Consider the following 17,551-nt stretch of genomic DNA (forward strand, 5'->3'; position numbering starts at 1 on the left):
GAGGGGCAAAGGACCCAGATCCCAGCCTGACCCCCTCAGTAGGCAAGGTGTAGTTTTTGTGCTGTGACCAAACTGTGGGGTGTCAGGTGGAATTGAGGTGCAGGACCAGTTTTTGGGGCAGAAATGGAGCAGCTTCCATGGGAACGATTGTGGAATATGGATATAAAATGTACAGCATGTTATGGTTTAAGAGAAAATGATATGCGTGCTATGGAGCGACACCCCGCCCCTGGGGGTTGCCCCCGTGTTTGCTGCTCTGGGTGGCCGAGCGGCTCTGTTCACCAGTGGATAAAGAAAAGCTTCTCTCTCTCTCTCTCAAAACACCAAAACTCATAGACATCCTACGAAGCTGAATGTTGGAAAATTCAGAACAGATAAAAGAATTTATTCATGCAGCGCATGGTTAAACTATGGAACTCCCTGCCACAGGAGGCCAGGATGGCCACCAACACAAATGGCTTTAACAGAGGATTCGACAAATTCATGGAGCTGTCAGTGGTTATGCTCTGCCTCCGCAGTTGCCGGCAACAGCAATGCTTTCAAATTCCACTTGCTGGAAACCACAGAAGGAGGAGGAGGAGTGTTGCTCTTGTGCTCAGAAGAAGAGTTTGGATTTGACACCCCGCTTTATCACTACCCGAAGGAGTCTCAAAGCAGCTCACATTCTCCTTTCCCTTCCCTTCCTCCCCACAACAAACACTCTGTGAGGTGAGTGGGGCTGAGAGACTTCAGAGAAGTGTGACTAGCCCAAGGTCACCCAGCAGCTGCATGTGGAGGAGAGGAGACGCGAACCCGGTTCCCCAGATTACAAGTCTACCGCTCTTAACCACTACCCCACACTGGCTCTCAGATCCAATTTGCAGGTTTCTCACAGGCATCTGGTTGGCCACTGTGAGAACCGGATGCTGGACTAGGTGGACCCCGTTTGGTCTAATCCAGCAGGCCCTTCTTACGTTCTTAAATGGGTGCCTCCAAATGATGCTGAGGTCGGTTATTAAACTTCACTCCTTATTTGCATGGAAGTTCAAAACTTAAACAAAAAGTTCATAGTGGCTCAGCCCCCAATGGGGATGGCGGGTATTTTTTCTTCCTTATTTTAATGAGAAACTGCCTATTTTGCACTCCTCGAAACCAAGGTCACCAGAAACACTGCTGTTGTTTGAAATTTGCACTTGCTCTGAAATTTGCGATGCAGTTCTTCAACCAAACAATATTTGGGGGAAGTGTGCATTAAAAGGCACATAGTGTTACATTTGCAAAAAAAGTGTAATTGGTCACAACTGCATGCAAAAATATGTTTATTAGGAGAAATTTACACCAAAAAGGAATTTCCATTATGGCTTTTTTTAAAAAAAAATTAAAAGAATGCCGATTTCAGCAAAAAATCTGGAGAACTGAAATTAAGAAAAAGGAGAAACGGAGAGAAACCAAAATGGTCAGATTTGCTCGCCCCTACAAGCAAGAGCAGAGCCATAGCTGGATTGAGCCAAAGGCCCCCTCTAGCTCAACATCTGCTCTCACAGGGGCCAAACAGATGAGCCTCTGGGGAACCCGTTAAGGTGGGTCCCAAAGTTCAACAGCACTCTCGCCGCTTGTGACTCCCAGAAACTGGCCTTCAGAGGCAGCATCCGTATTCTTCTACACATTGCTTGGCTGGAGAACTGCATCGCAGAGTTCGGAGAAGAGGGAATGTCAAAGGATGGCTGCATTTCAGTCCAGGTATTTTGGAGAATGAGCTGGAGATCAATTTCTTCCCATCCCTATTTTTATGCACCCTGGATGTGTCTGTGTGCAACAATTCTGCTTAAATCCGGCAGCTCTCCTGCAAAGCGGCCCCAAGCCCCGACAGTCCGCTAACTAGGCTGCTCTGCCGATGTGGGATTAAGCATGCGATAGCCCGCCTGCCTTTGAAAGGAAGCTCTTTGGGGTGGGAGCAGGGTCACCGCTGCCATCTCTGCAGGCTCCAAGTGGCTTGACTGCCGTGCCAAGCAAGCCCCCCCCTCCCCACATGGCACTGCCCAGTCCACTTCATCCATCAAAGCTCCCCTGACAGTCGCTTCCTGTCCCAGTGGAAACAAGATCCCTGGGCACTGAGTTATGCGACCGCACAGCTGCTGCCGTTGAGCCGAGCCAGAAAAAGGAGGAAACGCCTGGGCAGCTGGGGAGTCGGGCTCTGCGTCCCCTCCCCCATTAGGTCAGAAGCTGCATTTCTCGACAGGCAACTTTCCAGGGGCTGCGTGTCAGCAAAGGAAGGAGCCCAGGGCAGCAAAGGTCAGAACTAAGGTGGTGACGTTGTGTGGGAATGACCACAGCTAGGGGGTGGCGTGTCTGCGTTGCAAGCAGGTCCCAGTTTCAATCCCCGACATCTCCAGGTAAGTCTTGGGTTGGGAGATATCCCTGCCTGACATCCTGGAGAGCTGCTGCCGGTCAGTGTAGACAGCACTGAGCTAGATGCACCAATGGTCTGACTCACTGTAAGACAGGTTTCGATGTTCCTATGGCTGGAGTCATGAATGGTTGGACACAGATGAATGGTGGGAGGAACCAGTTGTGGAACCCCCAAAGGAAGATGGCTAGGAATATGGTGGGACAATGAGCGGTCAGAGGGAGAAGACGGGGAGAGGTTGTCGGAAGCTGAAGGGTAACAGGGCTTAGTGAGCTGGGAGAGTCTGTGGCAGAGAGAAGTCCAGAATCAGAAGCAGGAGAGGCCAGGAAGCAGAGATGAATCTGACTAATTGTCATGGGTGTCTCCCCCTCCTGCTACAAGCTCCCATCCCCACCCGTCTCCCAGATCCAGAAAAGGCATGAAGAGTGGAGGAGAGGTTGGCTGTAAGCAGGACACAGGCGCAGTCTCAGATTGCTAGTAGAAAGCCCTGGAGAGGAGGAGACTTAAATGGCTGTGAGGAGGGACTTTCGGTCTCTGCAACTGATTTTCATGGAGGAAATGCACCAGGAATGAGATGCTCCGTTCATTAGGTCTGACACTCAACCAAGCCTGTGGGTAATTGTTTTTGCTAATGATGAGTTAACTCAATCTTAGAACTGTGTGATTAATGAAACTCCAGAGAGAGCTGCTGCCAGCCAGTGGAAACAGTACAGAGCTCGCTGGACCAGAGGTCTGATGGCTTCGCTGGCAGGGGCTGATGGGAGTTGTAGTCCAAAGCATCTGGCCTTCACCAGGTTGGTGAGAATATGGATGTTTACACTCCTCCTTTCTTTTAGGAGAGGGAGAAATATTTCCAGTTGCCAAGCTTCGGTTAAAAAAAAACACACCACAAGATATACCACAAAATATAATTTTATTTGTTTACAAAAACAACCCTTTGTACAAATAAATATATTTCCCATAATGCAAGGCTTTTACTTGGCCACCCTTATGCTAAGCACAGCCCCAGAGACACGTTCTTAGACAATGGGGGTCCCTCCATACTCCACTCCTGCTGCTTTTATTTGGAAGAGAAAGTCACAATTAGATGACATTGTCCCCCCACCCCCAAAATGAGGCTTGCTCCTCAACTGGTTTCAAGTCCTGAAAGTTGCCATCATCATCACCTAACTGATATTTTGTCCACTCTGGGTTTGTTTCCTGCCAGCAGTGCCTTGCGGGGTAAGCAGAAGCCAGGAAGATGGCAGATTTTTCAGCAGGGAATTGGTATGAGGTGCCCTGATCTGGGCCAGGAGCCTGTTCTGGATTGGGGCCCCATGCCTGCTTTTTCTTCAAAATAAAAGTGCCCAGTTTAAGCATATGGAAAAAGAAAAGCAGAATGTGGTTTGGTGTGGAGAGAGACTAGCTTGTGCTCTGAGCTGCCCTTACACTAGCACAATGAAGAACCCAAGGCCTGGAGAGGCTGAATGCTGCCCCCCGCTGGCTCATCCCCCTTGCCTTCAGGACTCCCCCTAAGCCATGTCTCCTCCTCAGCCCTGCCCCCTCTTTTGAGTGTTTTGGCCTGGCTGAGATGTGTCTTTTATCACTGACAATGGGTCTTGTTTGCCTGGAGGAAGGATGGAGAGAGTGTGTGTGTGTGTTTATGTTTATGTAAACTTCTGGTTTTTGTCTGGCTGGAATGCAGCCAGCTGCACAAAGGTAGAGAGTCTGTTGCTCTGCTCCCTTCTGCCTGTCCCTGCTTTCCGTTGGCATGTGGCTCCCAGAAGGTTCCCAACAAGGCAATGCGGCCCTTGGATTAAGAAAGGCCCCTCATCCCTCCACTGGCAGATCAGCAGACGTGCGCCACACTTCCTTACTCCCAGGCCATCGTACCCTGGAGGACAGGGGCCTCACTTAGTTAGGGGTGTGCGGCATCTCTGTGCCTTCGTCCTCTGGTTTCGCAGGGCGTCCTGTTAGTCCAACCCCTGCCAGGAGCAGCCAGGTTAGGTCTTCAGGCTCTCCAGGGCGAGGGCAATGAGGCCAGGCATGCTGCGGTACAGAGAGTCGCTGGCCAGGCCAACGAGACCGGTGAAGGAGGTGGATCTGTGTCCAACGGTGGCTTGGACGCGTGCCCTGTATAGGCCCTTGGAGTTCTTGGAGCCCAGATCCACGAGGATCTGATTAGAGAAAAGGACAAAGAGGCGTAAAGCGAGAAAACAATGGCGTCAGCATAGAGTAAAGGGAGTGAGTGGGGTGTGTGTGTGAAGACAATGAGGGCTAACAATGGCTACTGGACCTGGTGGCTATGCTGGGCCTCCATAGTAGGATGCAGCAATGCATTGAATGATGCTATTCAACAGAAGTATCCAGACTGAGGGAAATAATAGTACCTCTAGCTACGAACTTAATTCGTTCTGGAAGTCCGTTCTTAACCTGAGGGGTGCTTTTGCTAATGGGCCTCTTGCTGCCGCTGTGCCGCTGGCACACAATCTCCCTTCTCATCCTGGGGCAAAGTTCTCAACTCAAGGTAACTCTTCCAGGTTAGTGGAGTTTGTAACCTGAAGTGTTTGTAACCTGAGGTGTTTGTAACTCGAGGTATCACTGTACTGCTCTATTCTGCCTTGGTCAGACCACACCTGGAGTCCTGTGTCTAATTCTGGGTGCCAATGTCCTTTAAGAAGGACATTGACAAGCAGGAACATGTACAGAGGAAGGCAACCATTATATTATAAGCATTATATTAGGGGAAACAGTCTTGCAAAAATGTGTACATACTAGGCAGAATTTGCACTAAAAAGCCTAGTGAATTTTCACGTGTACTTTGGCGGTGTGGGGGGGGGATCAGCAAACTGATGTGGAAATGTGGAGATCTGAATTTAAGATGGGCACAAATGAGAATGGAAAGAAAGCACAACTGACAGATCCTCTCATTCCTCCTCCTCACCTCCTGGAATGTCATAGCAAGGTCCCTCTCAGGCACTTGAAGGATCCAGCGGTGCTTCTCGCGCACGGAACGGACCTGCTGGGCAGATTCATTGACGCCCCGGCAGCTGGAGCCTGCAGCAGGAACTGAAGGGGAGGGGGTGGGAGGCAGGTGGACAGAAGATTTGGAAGAGAACAGGCAAGGTCTTTCAGAGCAGAAGGGAAGATTCTTGCTGGAGAGAAGGCTGCTGGGCTCTGGAGATGCACCTTTCATCCCAAGGCAAAAGGCAGCTTCGGGTGGGGACGATTTCCGTCGGGAAAGCAAAGCAGAGGGGGAGTTGGGGGGGAATCCTTCCTCTGCCCCAAGGTCACCCTGCCCATAGCTCCCTTGCAGCTTATGAAATACTTGTCCATACTGATTTATATTTATACATGCACATTTGGAAATAATTGCTCTAACTTAAAAATAAATACAGGCAGCGACCGTTTTAGGCATGTCTGATATGTGTGAGACCGTGCATGAGTGCATCACACCGAACCTGAAAGGGACCAAAAAATGTCACCAAAAGGGGCAGAATGGGGTGTTTGCAGGCTTTTTCAATGGGTGTTCCGATTATGCGAAATTTAGAGAAGACTATGATCAGGTGAGCTGTGCAGCTGATCAGTCTGCTGACCACCTGTTACCTGCTGATGGGCAACTTCAAGGCCCCTATTGCTCACCTTCTTAAACTGGACAGACTGGACAGCCCTTCAAACAGAGGACTGGCTTCCCGACAGCCCATCAAATAGAGGACTTTCCTCTGCAAAAGAGGCCATGTTGCCTCTTTGCTCCATACGAAGCTGCCAGGCTTTGCCCTTAGATCCACCAGGTGACGTTCCCTCCCATACACTGTTAGGCTCCACCCCTTTATCCAAGGCCCCTCCCCTCCTTCTGTTTTGAGGAAGCTTGGGACAAACCTACCTTGGGGGAAGGTGTCATCCTTTCCCCAAATGGGGCCCGCATTCCCAAGGCTGCGCTTTTCCCGCCGGGGGTGGGCCTCGCTGGCCAGGGAGTCTGCCACAGAGCAAGATGGGAAAGTGAGGTTTAAGAGTCGGGGAGAAGCTACGGGGAAAGGCACAGAACAAAGCTAGCCTGCCTTGCTTTGCTCCTAAACCGTCTTTCTTCTTCCCCATCAGCCAGCAGTTGGAGGGCACCAGGTTGGTGAAGGTTGGAGAAGGGGACCTTTTTTCTTAATCCTAATTACCACAGGGGAAGTGGGGGGAAGGGAGAGGAGGGGGATAGCTGGGGAGGGGAAACAATGGATAGGGAGAAGTGGAGAAATTCTGCCAATGGCAGTTCTACTGTTTCCTCAGGGTAGAATTCTGAATAGGTATCATCATTGCTATTCTTTTATTTGTTAGATGCCAACTTTGAAATGCCTCCAGTTATTATGTGAACCGATTAAAGACAACAACCAAGCACCAAAAACCACCACAGGCCAATTCACGGAAGGGCCACAGCTTAGTGTCAGAACATATGCCTTGCATGCAGAAGGGCCCAGGCAGGCTCATGAGGCTCTAGTTGAATCGGAATTGGAAGGGACCATGAGGGTCACCTAGTCCAAACCCCTGCAATGCACGGATCTTTTGCCCAATGTGGGGCTCAAGCCCACAACCCTGAGATTAAGAGTCTCCTGCTCTACTGACTGAGCCATCCAAGGTGCTCCGTAAAACACCGGGTTCTCCAGTTGTGAGAGCCAGTGTGGTGTAGTGGTTAAGAGCGGTAGACTCGTTATCTGGGGAACCGGGTTCGCGTCTCCACTCCTCCACATGCAGCTGCTGGGTGACCTTGGGCTAGTCACACTTCTCTGAAGTCTCTCAGCCCCACTCACCTCACAGAGTGTTTGTTGTGGGGGAGGAAGGGAAAGGAGAATGTTAGCCGCTTTGAGACTCCTTCGGGTAGTGAAAAGCGGGATATCAAATCCAAACTCTTCTTCCAAACTCTTCTCTTGTGAAAGGGCTTATGGGTTAAAACCAGCATTCGGAATTGGGCTTGCAAAGTTGTATACAGCCCTGACCATGTAAGCAGGGCCATTCCAGGCCAAACGGGGCCCATGTGCTGGTGAGCAGAGAGTTCAATCCTGCTGGGCGCTGCAGGAATTGTGCTAGTGGTTCAGACCCTTCCCCACCGCAGGCCATCATGGCATCAGAAGACTGACAGGCTGGTGGCCCTGTCCACCTGTCAATGTTGGCCTGCGGGGAAGTAAAGATCTTGCCCTCCCCCCTGCAATGTAAGCTTCTTGATTCACTAGGGATTGACTGCCCTGGTACACCATCCTTCAAGTGCCCCCAAGCCACCCACTCACCTCCCCATTCCTAGTCCTGCCCCATGGCCCATTCCATACCATTCAAGGCAAGACCTTGGGGAGTGGTGGCGGAGGCAGAGGTGGCTTCCTCCTCTGTCCCGGCTTTGGGGAAAGCACCCTGAAGGTCCAGTTCTCTCCGCAGCTGCTGAAGGAAGATCCGCCCTTGTTCCTGCAGCTCCTTCACCTCCCCATCTGCCTGCTGTGTTCGGAAAGAAGGCAGAGGGAAAGCTCAGAGCAAGCCGATAGGTCTGTTTGGGGCTGGCAAGTGGCCTGGCAAGTCAAGTGGCTGACCGGTTCCCAACTAGAAGAACGGCCGAGGGATGACTGGATGAGCATAATGGGAGGACCTCAAGAACAAAGAGACTGGGTGTCCTCTGGATGTTTTGGACTGCCAGCAGCCCTAGCCAGATTTCTAACTCCCGTGCTTTGCTGAATATCCATCCTGATGAAGAGTTCTGCTGGGCTCCAAAGCTTGCATGCTTTTTCGTTGGGAAGGGATTGGGGGATTTATTTCCTCCCAAAATAAAAGGGTTGGTTTAGCCTTTAGCCATGCTTGCTAATGTGGTGTAATTTGCCTGTTCCTCGGCTTAGCTGTGAAACAAGGGGGGCTTCGCTGCACCGCTGATCAGTATTCTTTTGTCCTTCATCAACATGTAAAATGCTGCACAAAAACCATCTGGGCACCATCACAGGTGCGATTTGTGTCAGTGCCCTAAATGCAGCTTCCCCCAGTGCTTTATTGATTGTCGTTGGCATCCGTCTGTCGCGGGGGACAATGGAGTGTGCCTCTAGGGGTGAAGTCAAACCGCTGCATTAATGGCACTGAAGTGCTTCTCACTTATATTGGGGGAGGAGCAGAAAGCTGCAAATGAATTGTGGGTCCCCTGGGAGAAAAGCCAAGATACTTTGCTGCCCAGGGAAAAGGACAAGGCGGCCTCCTCCCACTCCCGTTGCACGAACAGAAAGCGACCAAGCTGGCAGTCGGCTCTTACTTCAAGCCCTGGCAGTCAGCTTAGGGCAGTGGTTCCCAATCTTTCATAAACTCATCTCAAGTGCCTCCTGCCCTATAAAAAGCATTATACAGAGTAGAAGAATGGATGACCTGATCGAGTGATACTAGCTTTTCAAACTCTGTCATTTGCACCTCCAGTGCCCCCTGTCCCCCTTGCCTCTTAGCACACACCCCAGGTAATCCCATCAATTTAGGGGTTGGGTGATAGGGTGGGCGATCTCAGGATGAATAGTGGTGGGATGTTGTGCTGACACCCAGCAGCTCCCGCCTGAAGCAATTGCTTGACTTTGCTTTATGGTAGGCCTGGGCCTGCTGCCTAATGAGAGTAACGCCGAAGCTGACTGAAACTGTGATCCGTATCTCTCTCCTCTTTATACGACTTCCTGTCTGCCTTTTGTGGGATGTAAAGCACAGGAGCAGTCAAACACAACATTGCTAGAGTGGATATAGAAGGGGAACTCTAGGCCAGCCAGTCGGAACTTGCTGTTTCTCCTGGGCTGGGATGGGATGGACTTCCTCTGTGTAACTGGAGATGGGTGTGGCCTCACCTGGGCAGGTTAACACAAAACCACAGGGACCAGACTCCATCTTCCTCTTTTGGACGACGCTCTCAAAGAAGCGACATTGCCAAGTCTCCTGAGTAAATGTAACTTTTACTAAGTTTAAGTCTGCCTTCTGGGATCCTTTTGTGAACAGATGATTTCTCATGAGTAAACTCTTTTTATGCTTTTATAGAAGACTGTGTAGTGTCTTATTTTGAGAGGGATTAATGGGGAAAATACTAGGACATTTATTACAGAGGTTTTAACGAACCTGTGTGTGTTTAAAAGGGGAATGAGAACTCTGCTAATTTCTGGGACTTGTAAATACAAGTTGGAATAGGATATCTTAAACAATATATCCTCTACTGCATTCCAAAACATTCCCACACCTTTGCAGCCAGAATCTTCTCTCTCTTCTCCTCCCCACCCATTCACATACCTGCAGGAACAGCTGCTCCTCCCCGCCTGCTGTGGTTCTTGAGCCCTCAGCCAGGGCATTCAGCTCCTGCACCCAGTCGCCCAATGTGGGCCCCGTGCCCTGGAACAACGAGGCAAAGGAGGGGAGGGTGGACCGAGGAGGCCTGCAAAGAGAGAATGGGTAAGGAAAAGGGTGCTCAGCCCATCTCTATCCTGCCCCTGCAGTGAAGAACCCCAGCACCTCTGCTCCTGAGCCGCCAGCCCACAAGCCTGCCATGCAGCTTCTACTTCCTCTCCCAGGTGTGTCTCTGAGTGTTAGGTTCTAAACACATCAAATTTTGTGCAAGCAAACCAATGAATTCTCAATAAACAGCTTGCCTGGAGGGGTCCCTAGGATGAGCGTTCGGAACAGCCCTTGCCTACAGAAGCCTATTTCTTTGCCTCTCTCTGGAGCTAATTGTGTGTTTCCGTGAACCGTCACTGAGTAAAAATGAAGGAGGCTGCACATTTCGGAAGTCTGGCCAGGTTCACCTCCTGGCTTTGAATATCTCTTCCCTGACCCCTCTCCTATGCCTATCAATGCAACCTCTCTTTGAAATGAAAGGTTTTCTAACATCAAAGGAAGAGTATGGTAAGAATCTAAAGCAGGGGTGTCCAAACTTTTTTCAAGGAGGGCCAAATTTGATGAAGTGAAGGGCCGTGAGGGCCGACCAAAGGGCCAATCAAAGTTGTTGACCTTTTTTAAGGATTAAAGTTGTTGAGGTTTTTTTTAGGATTTTACCCCAGAAAATAAACTGCCACAGGTGCCAGAGATTAAACCGACCAACAGGTCGGGTTAGGCCCCTGAAACAGACTTTGGACATGTCTGATCTAAAGGAACAGCAGCTTAACAGCTTTACTGGGGCCAAAAAAAGAGGAAGTTGCAAGTAAGCTTCTGGGCTGATCCAAACTCTTTGTCAGTCTGGATATAATCTAGGGTGCAGATCACACATGGACTTAGTCTATGCACAGACAGTGTGCTCATGTACAGTAGGCTCTGCATGTGAGTTTGCATGAACACATGGAATTAGAGGTGGTCCAGTGGGCACGATCCACCCGAGTTTCTGCTTGCATTCACTGCCCTTTGCCAATATGAAAGTACAATTGCTATGCCTGCATACTGCAATTTGCTCTAGAACCCCAAAGCTTTTGAGATTTTAAACAATTTCTTTTACAGGACTGTGCAGTAAATAACTATCAACAAATGTGATTTTCTTCCGCCTCTCTCTTTATGTTTCTCTGTGGTTATACTAAGGTAAATGAGGGAGCGGGTGGCGCTGTGGTCTAAACCACTGAACCTTTTGGGCTTGCTGATCGGAAGGTCAGCAGTTATAGTATTGTTCCCTGATTAATATTGGTGAATTTTGTATTTCCCTATTCAAAAAATGTATCCTGGATACTTGTAATGCTCTCCCCAGCGAGCATCATGGTCCCCAAAAGTTAAAATCCAAGCCAGAGAAGAACTCAGTGGCTGCTTCCCAGCCACCTGACTACCCCTGAATCCTCTTCCTGTATGCTTCCCTTCCTGGCTGCTCTCATAGGGGAGAGCGCTCTCTCTCTCTCTCTCACACACACACACACACACTTCCCACTCTGGCACCCAGCACCATGCCACTATGTCTACAAGCAAGGCACCAGAAGAACAGAAACATGGAGGTGTCACCTTACCTCCTGGGCGAAGTCTGGGCTTCTCGTTTTTGCATTTTCCTGGCATCCGGTTGCAGGCTCTCTCGCCCACCTCCTGTGGCAACGACCGCCTCTGACTCTGCAACCTGCTCTTGGGGGTAATGCAGGTGTCAGTCTGGGGTAGGGGAGAAGTGCCCCCTCCCCTTCCCCACCTATGGTGGCTGCGGCACGGTTAGGGACTTTAGCCGTAAGACAGTCATAATGTGTTCTGATGGTACTCTCTATCCCTGGGTAGAAATAGCGCCAGGAACTGTGTTCCTGTAGTTTTCAGCTGCAGGTGGAGATAGTTCTGGGCTCTCAGAAGCCATTAGGACCAAGGTAAGTATGAGGATGAAACTCTGTTGACGAACAGCAGAGGAAATGGCGCAACAGGCATTCCTCAGGTCTAGGACCAATTGCAGGACAGGATGCGTTGCAAATTTTCTCCTGACAAAGTCAGTCTATATGCTTTGAACAAGGATAAAAAGGCAGAAATTCAGCAGGGGCTGCATTTCCTGGAACAGAGAGATGATGGGGTGAAACTATAATTTTTTTGACCATACAAAAATGCATGCTGTTAAAGACCTAGAACTTCAATGGTTTCTGCAATGTAGCAAAACATCTTTGTGTGGGATTTTGTATAGCCTGGATGTTGGCAAGGAGATGAAATGGGAGAAACTGTGTGCCAGAACCCCAATATTTCCTCAACAGTAGGGAAGCGGGTAGCACTGTGGTCTAAAGCACTGTGTCTCTTGGGCTTGTCGATCAGAAGGTCAGTAGTTCGAATCCCTGCGACGGAGTGAGCTCCTGTTGCTCAGTCCCAGCTCCTGCCAACCTAGCAGTTCGAAAGCATGCCAGTGCAAGTAGATAAGTGCAAGTAGATAAATAGGTATTGCTGTGGCGGGAAGGTAAACAGCGTTCCCATGAGCTCTGGTTTCCGTCATGGCACCAGAAGCAATTTAGTCATGCTGGCAACATGACCCGCAAAGCTGTCTGTGGACAAACACCGGCTCCCTTGGCCTGAAAGCGAGATGAGCGCTGCAACCCCATAGTCGCCTTTGACTGGACTTAACTGTCCAGGGGTCCTTTACCTTTTTCTTTTTCCCTTTACCTTATTTCCTCAACACTAGCCCTCCAGAGGTTTTGGACCACAATTCCAATCAGCTCCAGCCAGCGCTGATAGTTTGTGTAGTCCAAACCTCTGGAGACCAGTGAAACCAGAGCTACAAGATCCCTTATATTAATTCTGTCTTCATCCCAAGACATGGGCCAAGGAGTACCTCTGGAATCCTGGCGTGCTCGAGGAGGGAAGAGGTGGTGGTATACTTGCTCCATGAATTGGGGGAGGGAGTGTGTGAAGAACGAGAAGTCAATCTGAGTGCGGAAAAACTCCTCCGCCCGACGCAGGAACTCCAACAAGGTCTGAGCGTATGAGCGCAGCTCTGGGGAAAACAAATTAAGAGTGCTATAAGAGGAACACCAGAAGGAGAGCCCTGCAACTGGATCAGGCCAAAGGTTCATCTGGTCCCATATCCTGTTCTCAAAAGCCCAAAAGCAAGACCTGAGCCCAACAACAACTCTCCCCACTTCTGATTCTTAGCAACTGGTATTCAAGAGGTATACTGTCTCCAACAGTGGAGGGAGAAATGTTTGTCATGGCTAGTTGACATTGGCAGCCTTATCCTCAATTGATTTGCCTGTAAGACCCTAAGAGCAAGACTCCAAGGAAAGTCTCCCATGATCCCAATCGGTTCACTGGAGATGTCATGCACACAGAAAGGAAGATGGCAGGATACCCAAGGACGTGCTCTATGAGGAGCTGGGTTCAGGTCCCAGGCTAGTTGGCAGACCAACTCTGCATTACAAAGATGTCTGCAAACAGGACACAAAGGCTGGCAACCTCAACCCCGCCGTGTGGGAATCCCTTGCAGGCGACCGCAGTGCCTGGGGATATCAGTCAGGGCGTGCATCCACAGCAGTGACCAAAGGAGGAATGACTGCTGGGAAGAACGCATGGTGCACCTGCATCAGCACAACCGGACACCTTACTCTGCTCCAGCTGCAAGAAAACTTGTCTCTCCCATATTGCTCTCTACAGCCACAGCAGGTGCTGCAACTCTCCAACGGTTTGACTTCAACCACAAAGGAGCACTCCTGAGACAGGTGGATGCCAACAACCAACAACACAGAGGTTGAATAGCCATCTGTTAGGAATTCTTTAGCTGTGACTCCTACATTGCCGGGGGTTGGACTAGATGACCCTGGGGGTCCCTTCCAACTCTGCGATTCTATGATCTGATGCTTCCCTCCCAGAGCTAGTAGCTGCTTGAACGGCATGTGATTTTCACTGAGAACACAACCAAGGTGGGGATTAAAAGCTCCTACCAACGTGCTTCACTCAGGATACTGGCCACTCCCTGCTGTACCTATGTCTTTTAAAAAAGCCATAAAATGTGAATCATCCATTTTTCATATCATCTATCATTTGCCCCTGAGTACCTTGAAGATGGGCTCGAGTTTTTCCATTACATCCCTTTGGGGTATGTGCTTTCGTTTCTAAGAGACATTGAACCGATCACGCTTAATTCCTTACAGTCCAAAAAACTGTTATTTTACATGATTGAAAAGCTATTACTTTAAAAGAATCCAGTATGAAACTATTTTATTATCAGCTGCAAAATTTTAAAAAATAACCTGCAATTGGAAAAACTAATAACCTGTCCCTTATGTTTCTAAATGGGTTTTTTTGGGGGGGGGAAGCAGAATGGAACGTGGCATTCATGGTAAAATTAACATTATCTAAAATCACAAGCAGGAAATCAAATAACTAATGAATTTCATACAGAATTGGTCAATTTTCATAATGTGCCTGCATGGTATAATGTCATATGTGCTGTGCTCATTATTTCTTCATTTATAGTATACATGATTGGATATTATTGTGCTGAATTTGAGAGAGAGGGAGAATGGGAAGGACAAGGGTTCTGATGCTAGGAAGAATGTAAAGAGAGCACTGCTGGATCAGACCAAAGGCGCATCTTGTCTAGCATCCTGGTCTCACAGTGGCCAACCATAGAATCATAGAATTGTAGAGTTGGAAGAAGAGGAAGAAGAGTTTGGATTTGATATCCCGCTTTATCACTACCCGAAGGAGTCTCAAAGCGGCTAACACTCTCCTTTCCCTTCCTCCCCCACAACAAACACTCTGTGAGGTGAGTGGGGGAGAGACTTCAGAGAAGTGTGACTAGCCCAAGGTCACCCAGCAGCTGCATGCGGAGGAGCGGAGACGCGAACCCGGTTCCCCAGATTACGAGTCTACCGCTCTTAACCACTACACTACACTGGAAGGGACCACGAGGGTCATCTAGTCCAACCCCTTACAATGCAGGAATCTTTTGCTCAATGTGGGGCATGAACCCATGACCCTGAGATTAAGAGTCTCATTCCCTACCAATTGAGCTATCATGGGGCAGATGCTATCATTGCTACTGGTCACCAACAACCTAATCTCTCGTGAATTTATCTAATCCTCTTTTAAAGCTGCCCAGGTTGTCTTACGAACAATCTTTGCAAAACACCCAAGAAGCCTTTTCTGTGTCTGAAGAACAGGGTAAAAGTACTTTATATAAAATTAATAATTGCACATTAGCAGGAACTTCATAATGGACCTTTCAATCTCTCACTCAGTATGTCCCCAGGCTGAGAACCGTCTTCGTCAACAGGGCCCTGGGCTCCGTAAGTGCTGCTCTGATCAGATCTAAGCCTCTCCTCAAAACCAACAATGCTTTTGAGAAAAACAAGTGTTTACGTAGACCTGATTAAGCCAGGAATGTCACACAGAACAATCAGCCTCCAGTGCCCAGCCTGGTAAGGACAATGGAGCTGCGAGAGATCCCTCAGCAAGACACCAAGAATCCAGTCTGGCTCACTTTGGGGGTGCTTTAAGCCTCGGCAAAACAATGCCTCGAACGGGAACGCCAGAGTATATGGGAAAGAAACAGAGCTTCCCAGGGACACCGTTTTAGGCAACGGAAGCAGGATGTGCTGATCTCTCACGAGTGCCGCCTTGGGGGATAGAACGCTCAAAACCAACCGCGTGAAATTCTCAAAGCATGAGGTGAGGTTCAGCTCACAGATATGACCTCGTGAAGAATACGCATGTCATGTGTTAGGTCACAATTATAGAGGGAAAGAGTGGGATCCTCTGGACTCCCCAAAGGCTTGATGTCTGCCTTCCTCCATGGATGCTGCGTGGGGGAAGGTAACCATCAAACTTCTGGGAAGCGAGGCTTCCAGCCTTTTCCATCATAATCACAAGTTTGTTTCTGAGCTCAGTTTGAAGTGCTGGTTCTGACTTTTAAAAGCCCTGAACAGTCTGGAATAAGATTATCTTAAGAACTGCCTCCAATCCATATGAAACTGCCCGAACTTTAAGATCATCTGCTGAGGACAATGCCTGCTTCCTTCCAGATCAGAAGTACAAGCTGGGGATGGATGGACAGAGCCTTTTCTGTAGTGGCACCTGGGCCATGAAACCCCCTACTCAGAGGAGGCTCACTTCTCCCCATCACAGCTCATCAGGCAGCTGAGACTTTCCCTCTACAAACACTCATTTATAGTTGCTTCCACTGAAAACAAGTTTCCAACAGCTGCTGTTTTTATATTGATTGTGTTCCTACTGATAGCCATTTTTATCGTGTCGTTTTAGCTTTCTTTTAATCCATTTATAATTCTGGATTTGTTGTCTACACTTCTCACTGGATTTGTTTGTCCCCTTGAGAATAACTTCACAGGGAGGTGAGACAGAAATGTTGAAGGGAACTTTCCCTGCTGTGCAGATTGGCTATCCCTGTGTCCATGTGAGCAGACTCCAACCATATATTGGTTTGTGCAGTAATGGGGAGCCTTCTCCCCACACCCCAATTACCCCCACCTTGAAGAGAAACCCGCCCAAGTGGACTTATTTGCCTACATAAATGTTCACTAGACTCCCCATGCACACCTGTATGGGCCATTTGTGTCATTTAAGCAGGCTTTAAAGAGAACTGTGGCAGTTGTGGTTTTTTTTTAATGTCCCTGCCTGATCCCCTGGAGAGAATTGTGATCGCCGCAGGCGACAAGGCAAATTATTCTTTACAAGCTGCAATAGCCTGGGTTCTCATGCTAAGCCTGCTCCCAGCCAGCCCTTGCCATGCCACTCACCACATTGCTGCCTCTTGGCCTTGCACTTCTCATTTGCAGCACGGGCGCAAGCTGCTGGACTAGCAGAGGGTGAGCAGGGCTGGGTGTAGAAGGCACACAGGTGTCCGAGCTCCACTCGCTGCCTATCAGGTGGCATCTGAGCCAATGCCAGCAGCTCGAAGCAGGTGGGCTCCTGGCTGGAGGGCGACTCTGTGCAGAGGATTAGCAAAGGGGAAGAGTTGTCAGCACTGCCAATGTGCTCCGGCAGGGAGAGGGAGAGAGGCCTGATCAAGGGTCGGAATGAACATGGATTTCCCAGCAGGGCTGACCTGAAAGGTCTCAAGCAGGGGTAGGCAGCGCAGCTCACTCCAGGTGTCATGGAACTCCAACTCCCATCAGCTCCAGCCAGTGTGGCCAAAGGTCAGGGGATGATGGAAGCTGTAGTCCAACAACATGTGGAGAGCAACACATTGGCCAGAACAAACACTGCACCCACCCTCAGTTTTGGATTTATTCATTTGCTTGTTTCGTTCAGAGCATTTGTACTCCACTCCTCAGCCAAAAAGGCTCCCAGAACAGCTTTGTTGTTGTTGTTTAGTCGTGTCCGACTCTTTGTGACCCCATGGACCAGAGCACGCCAGGCACTCCTGTCTTAAATACCATCAAAACAAGATAGCCCCTACCTGAAGGCTTACAATTTAAGGAAACACAACACACGAGGGGAAATGTACAGGGAGGGAAGAGGAAAAATCAAAACCCAGACACCAATTTCTAAATAGCCGTTCCTATATTGGCAGGCTGGCAGAGTTTAGGGACAGAAGGTGCCTGAAGTGAAATTCACCAACGCCAGACCAATCATGAGGCCCACTGAGTGCCTCGCATCTCGCAACTGTATTTTGGAGGTACGGTTCAGAGACGTGGCTAATTAGGGCTACAGCAACCCTTCCCCATCTGGGTACCTCCTCCATCACGTCCCCTGAACCGCAAAGGTGTGATTGGCCCCAGTCAACCTCCCATTTGTTCTGCCCCCCGTTGGAGGAGTTGGGAGCGACAACGCCAACAT

The 17,551-nt window shown here is 49.4% G+C and overlaps 1 protein-coding gene across 1 annotated transcript; it reads right to left on the reverse strand.

Annotated features, from left to right (window-relative positions):
• Positions 1-4,021: 4,021 nt before the first annotated feature.
• On the reverse strand, positions 4,022-12,828 carry LOC117046395. Its single transcript, XM_033148196.1, has 7 exons — positions 12,588-12,828; positions 11,311-11,419; positions 9,626-9,767; positions 7,672-7,831; positions 6,249-6,341; positions 5,310-5,434; positions 4,022-4,542 (listed from the first exon to the last, which is right to left on the reverse strand). Exons 1-7 carry the CDS (start codon positions 12,826-12,828, stop codon positions 4,369-4,371), a joined length of 1,044 nt encoding a protein of 347 aa, XP_033004087.1. The 3' UTR covers positions 4,022-4,368.
• Between the last annotated feature and the right edge of the window lie 4,723 nt (positions 12,829-17,551).

This window comes from Lacerta agilis, chromosome 5, assembly GCF_009819535.1.
Source record: "Lacerta agilis isolate rLacAgi1 chromosome 5, rLacAgi1.pri, whole genome shotgun sequence".
Classification (NCBI taxonomy): domain Eukaryota; kingdom Metazoa; phylum Chordata; class Lepidosauria; order Squamata; family Lacertidae; genus Lacerta; species Lacerta agilis.

Coding starts and splice junctions, on each gene's coding strand:
- LOC117046395 (XM_033148196.1), bottom strand. CDS start 12,828: ATGAACCTTTGGCCTGATCCAGTTGCAGGGCTCTCCTTCTGGTGTTCC. Junction 9,768..11,310: donor GCCCAGACTTCGCCCAGGAG/GTAAGGTGACAC, acceptor CTCTCTTTGCAG/GCCTCCTCGGTCCACCCTCC. Junction 5,435..6,248: donor GGATGACACCTTCCCCCAAG/GTAGGTTTGTCC, acceptor CCTCCCCTTCAG/TTCCTGCTGCAGGCTCCAGC.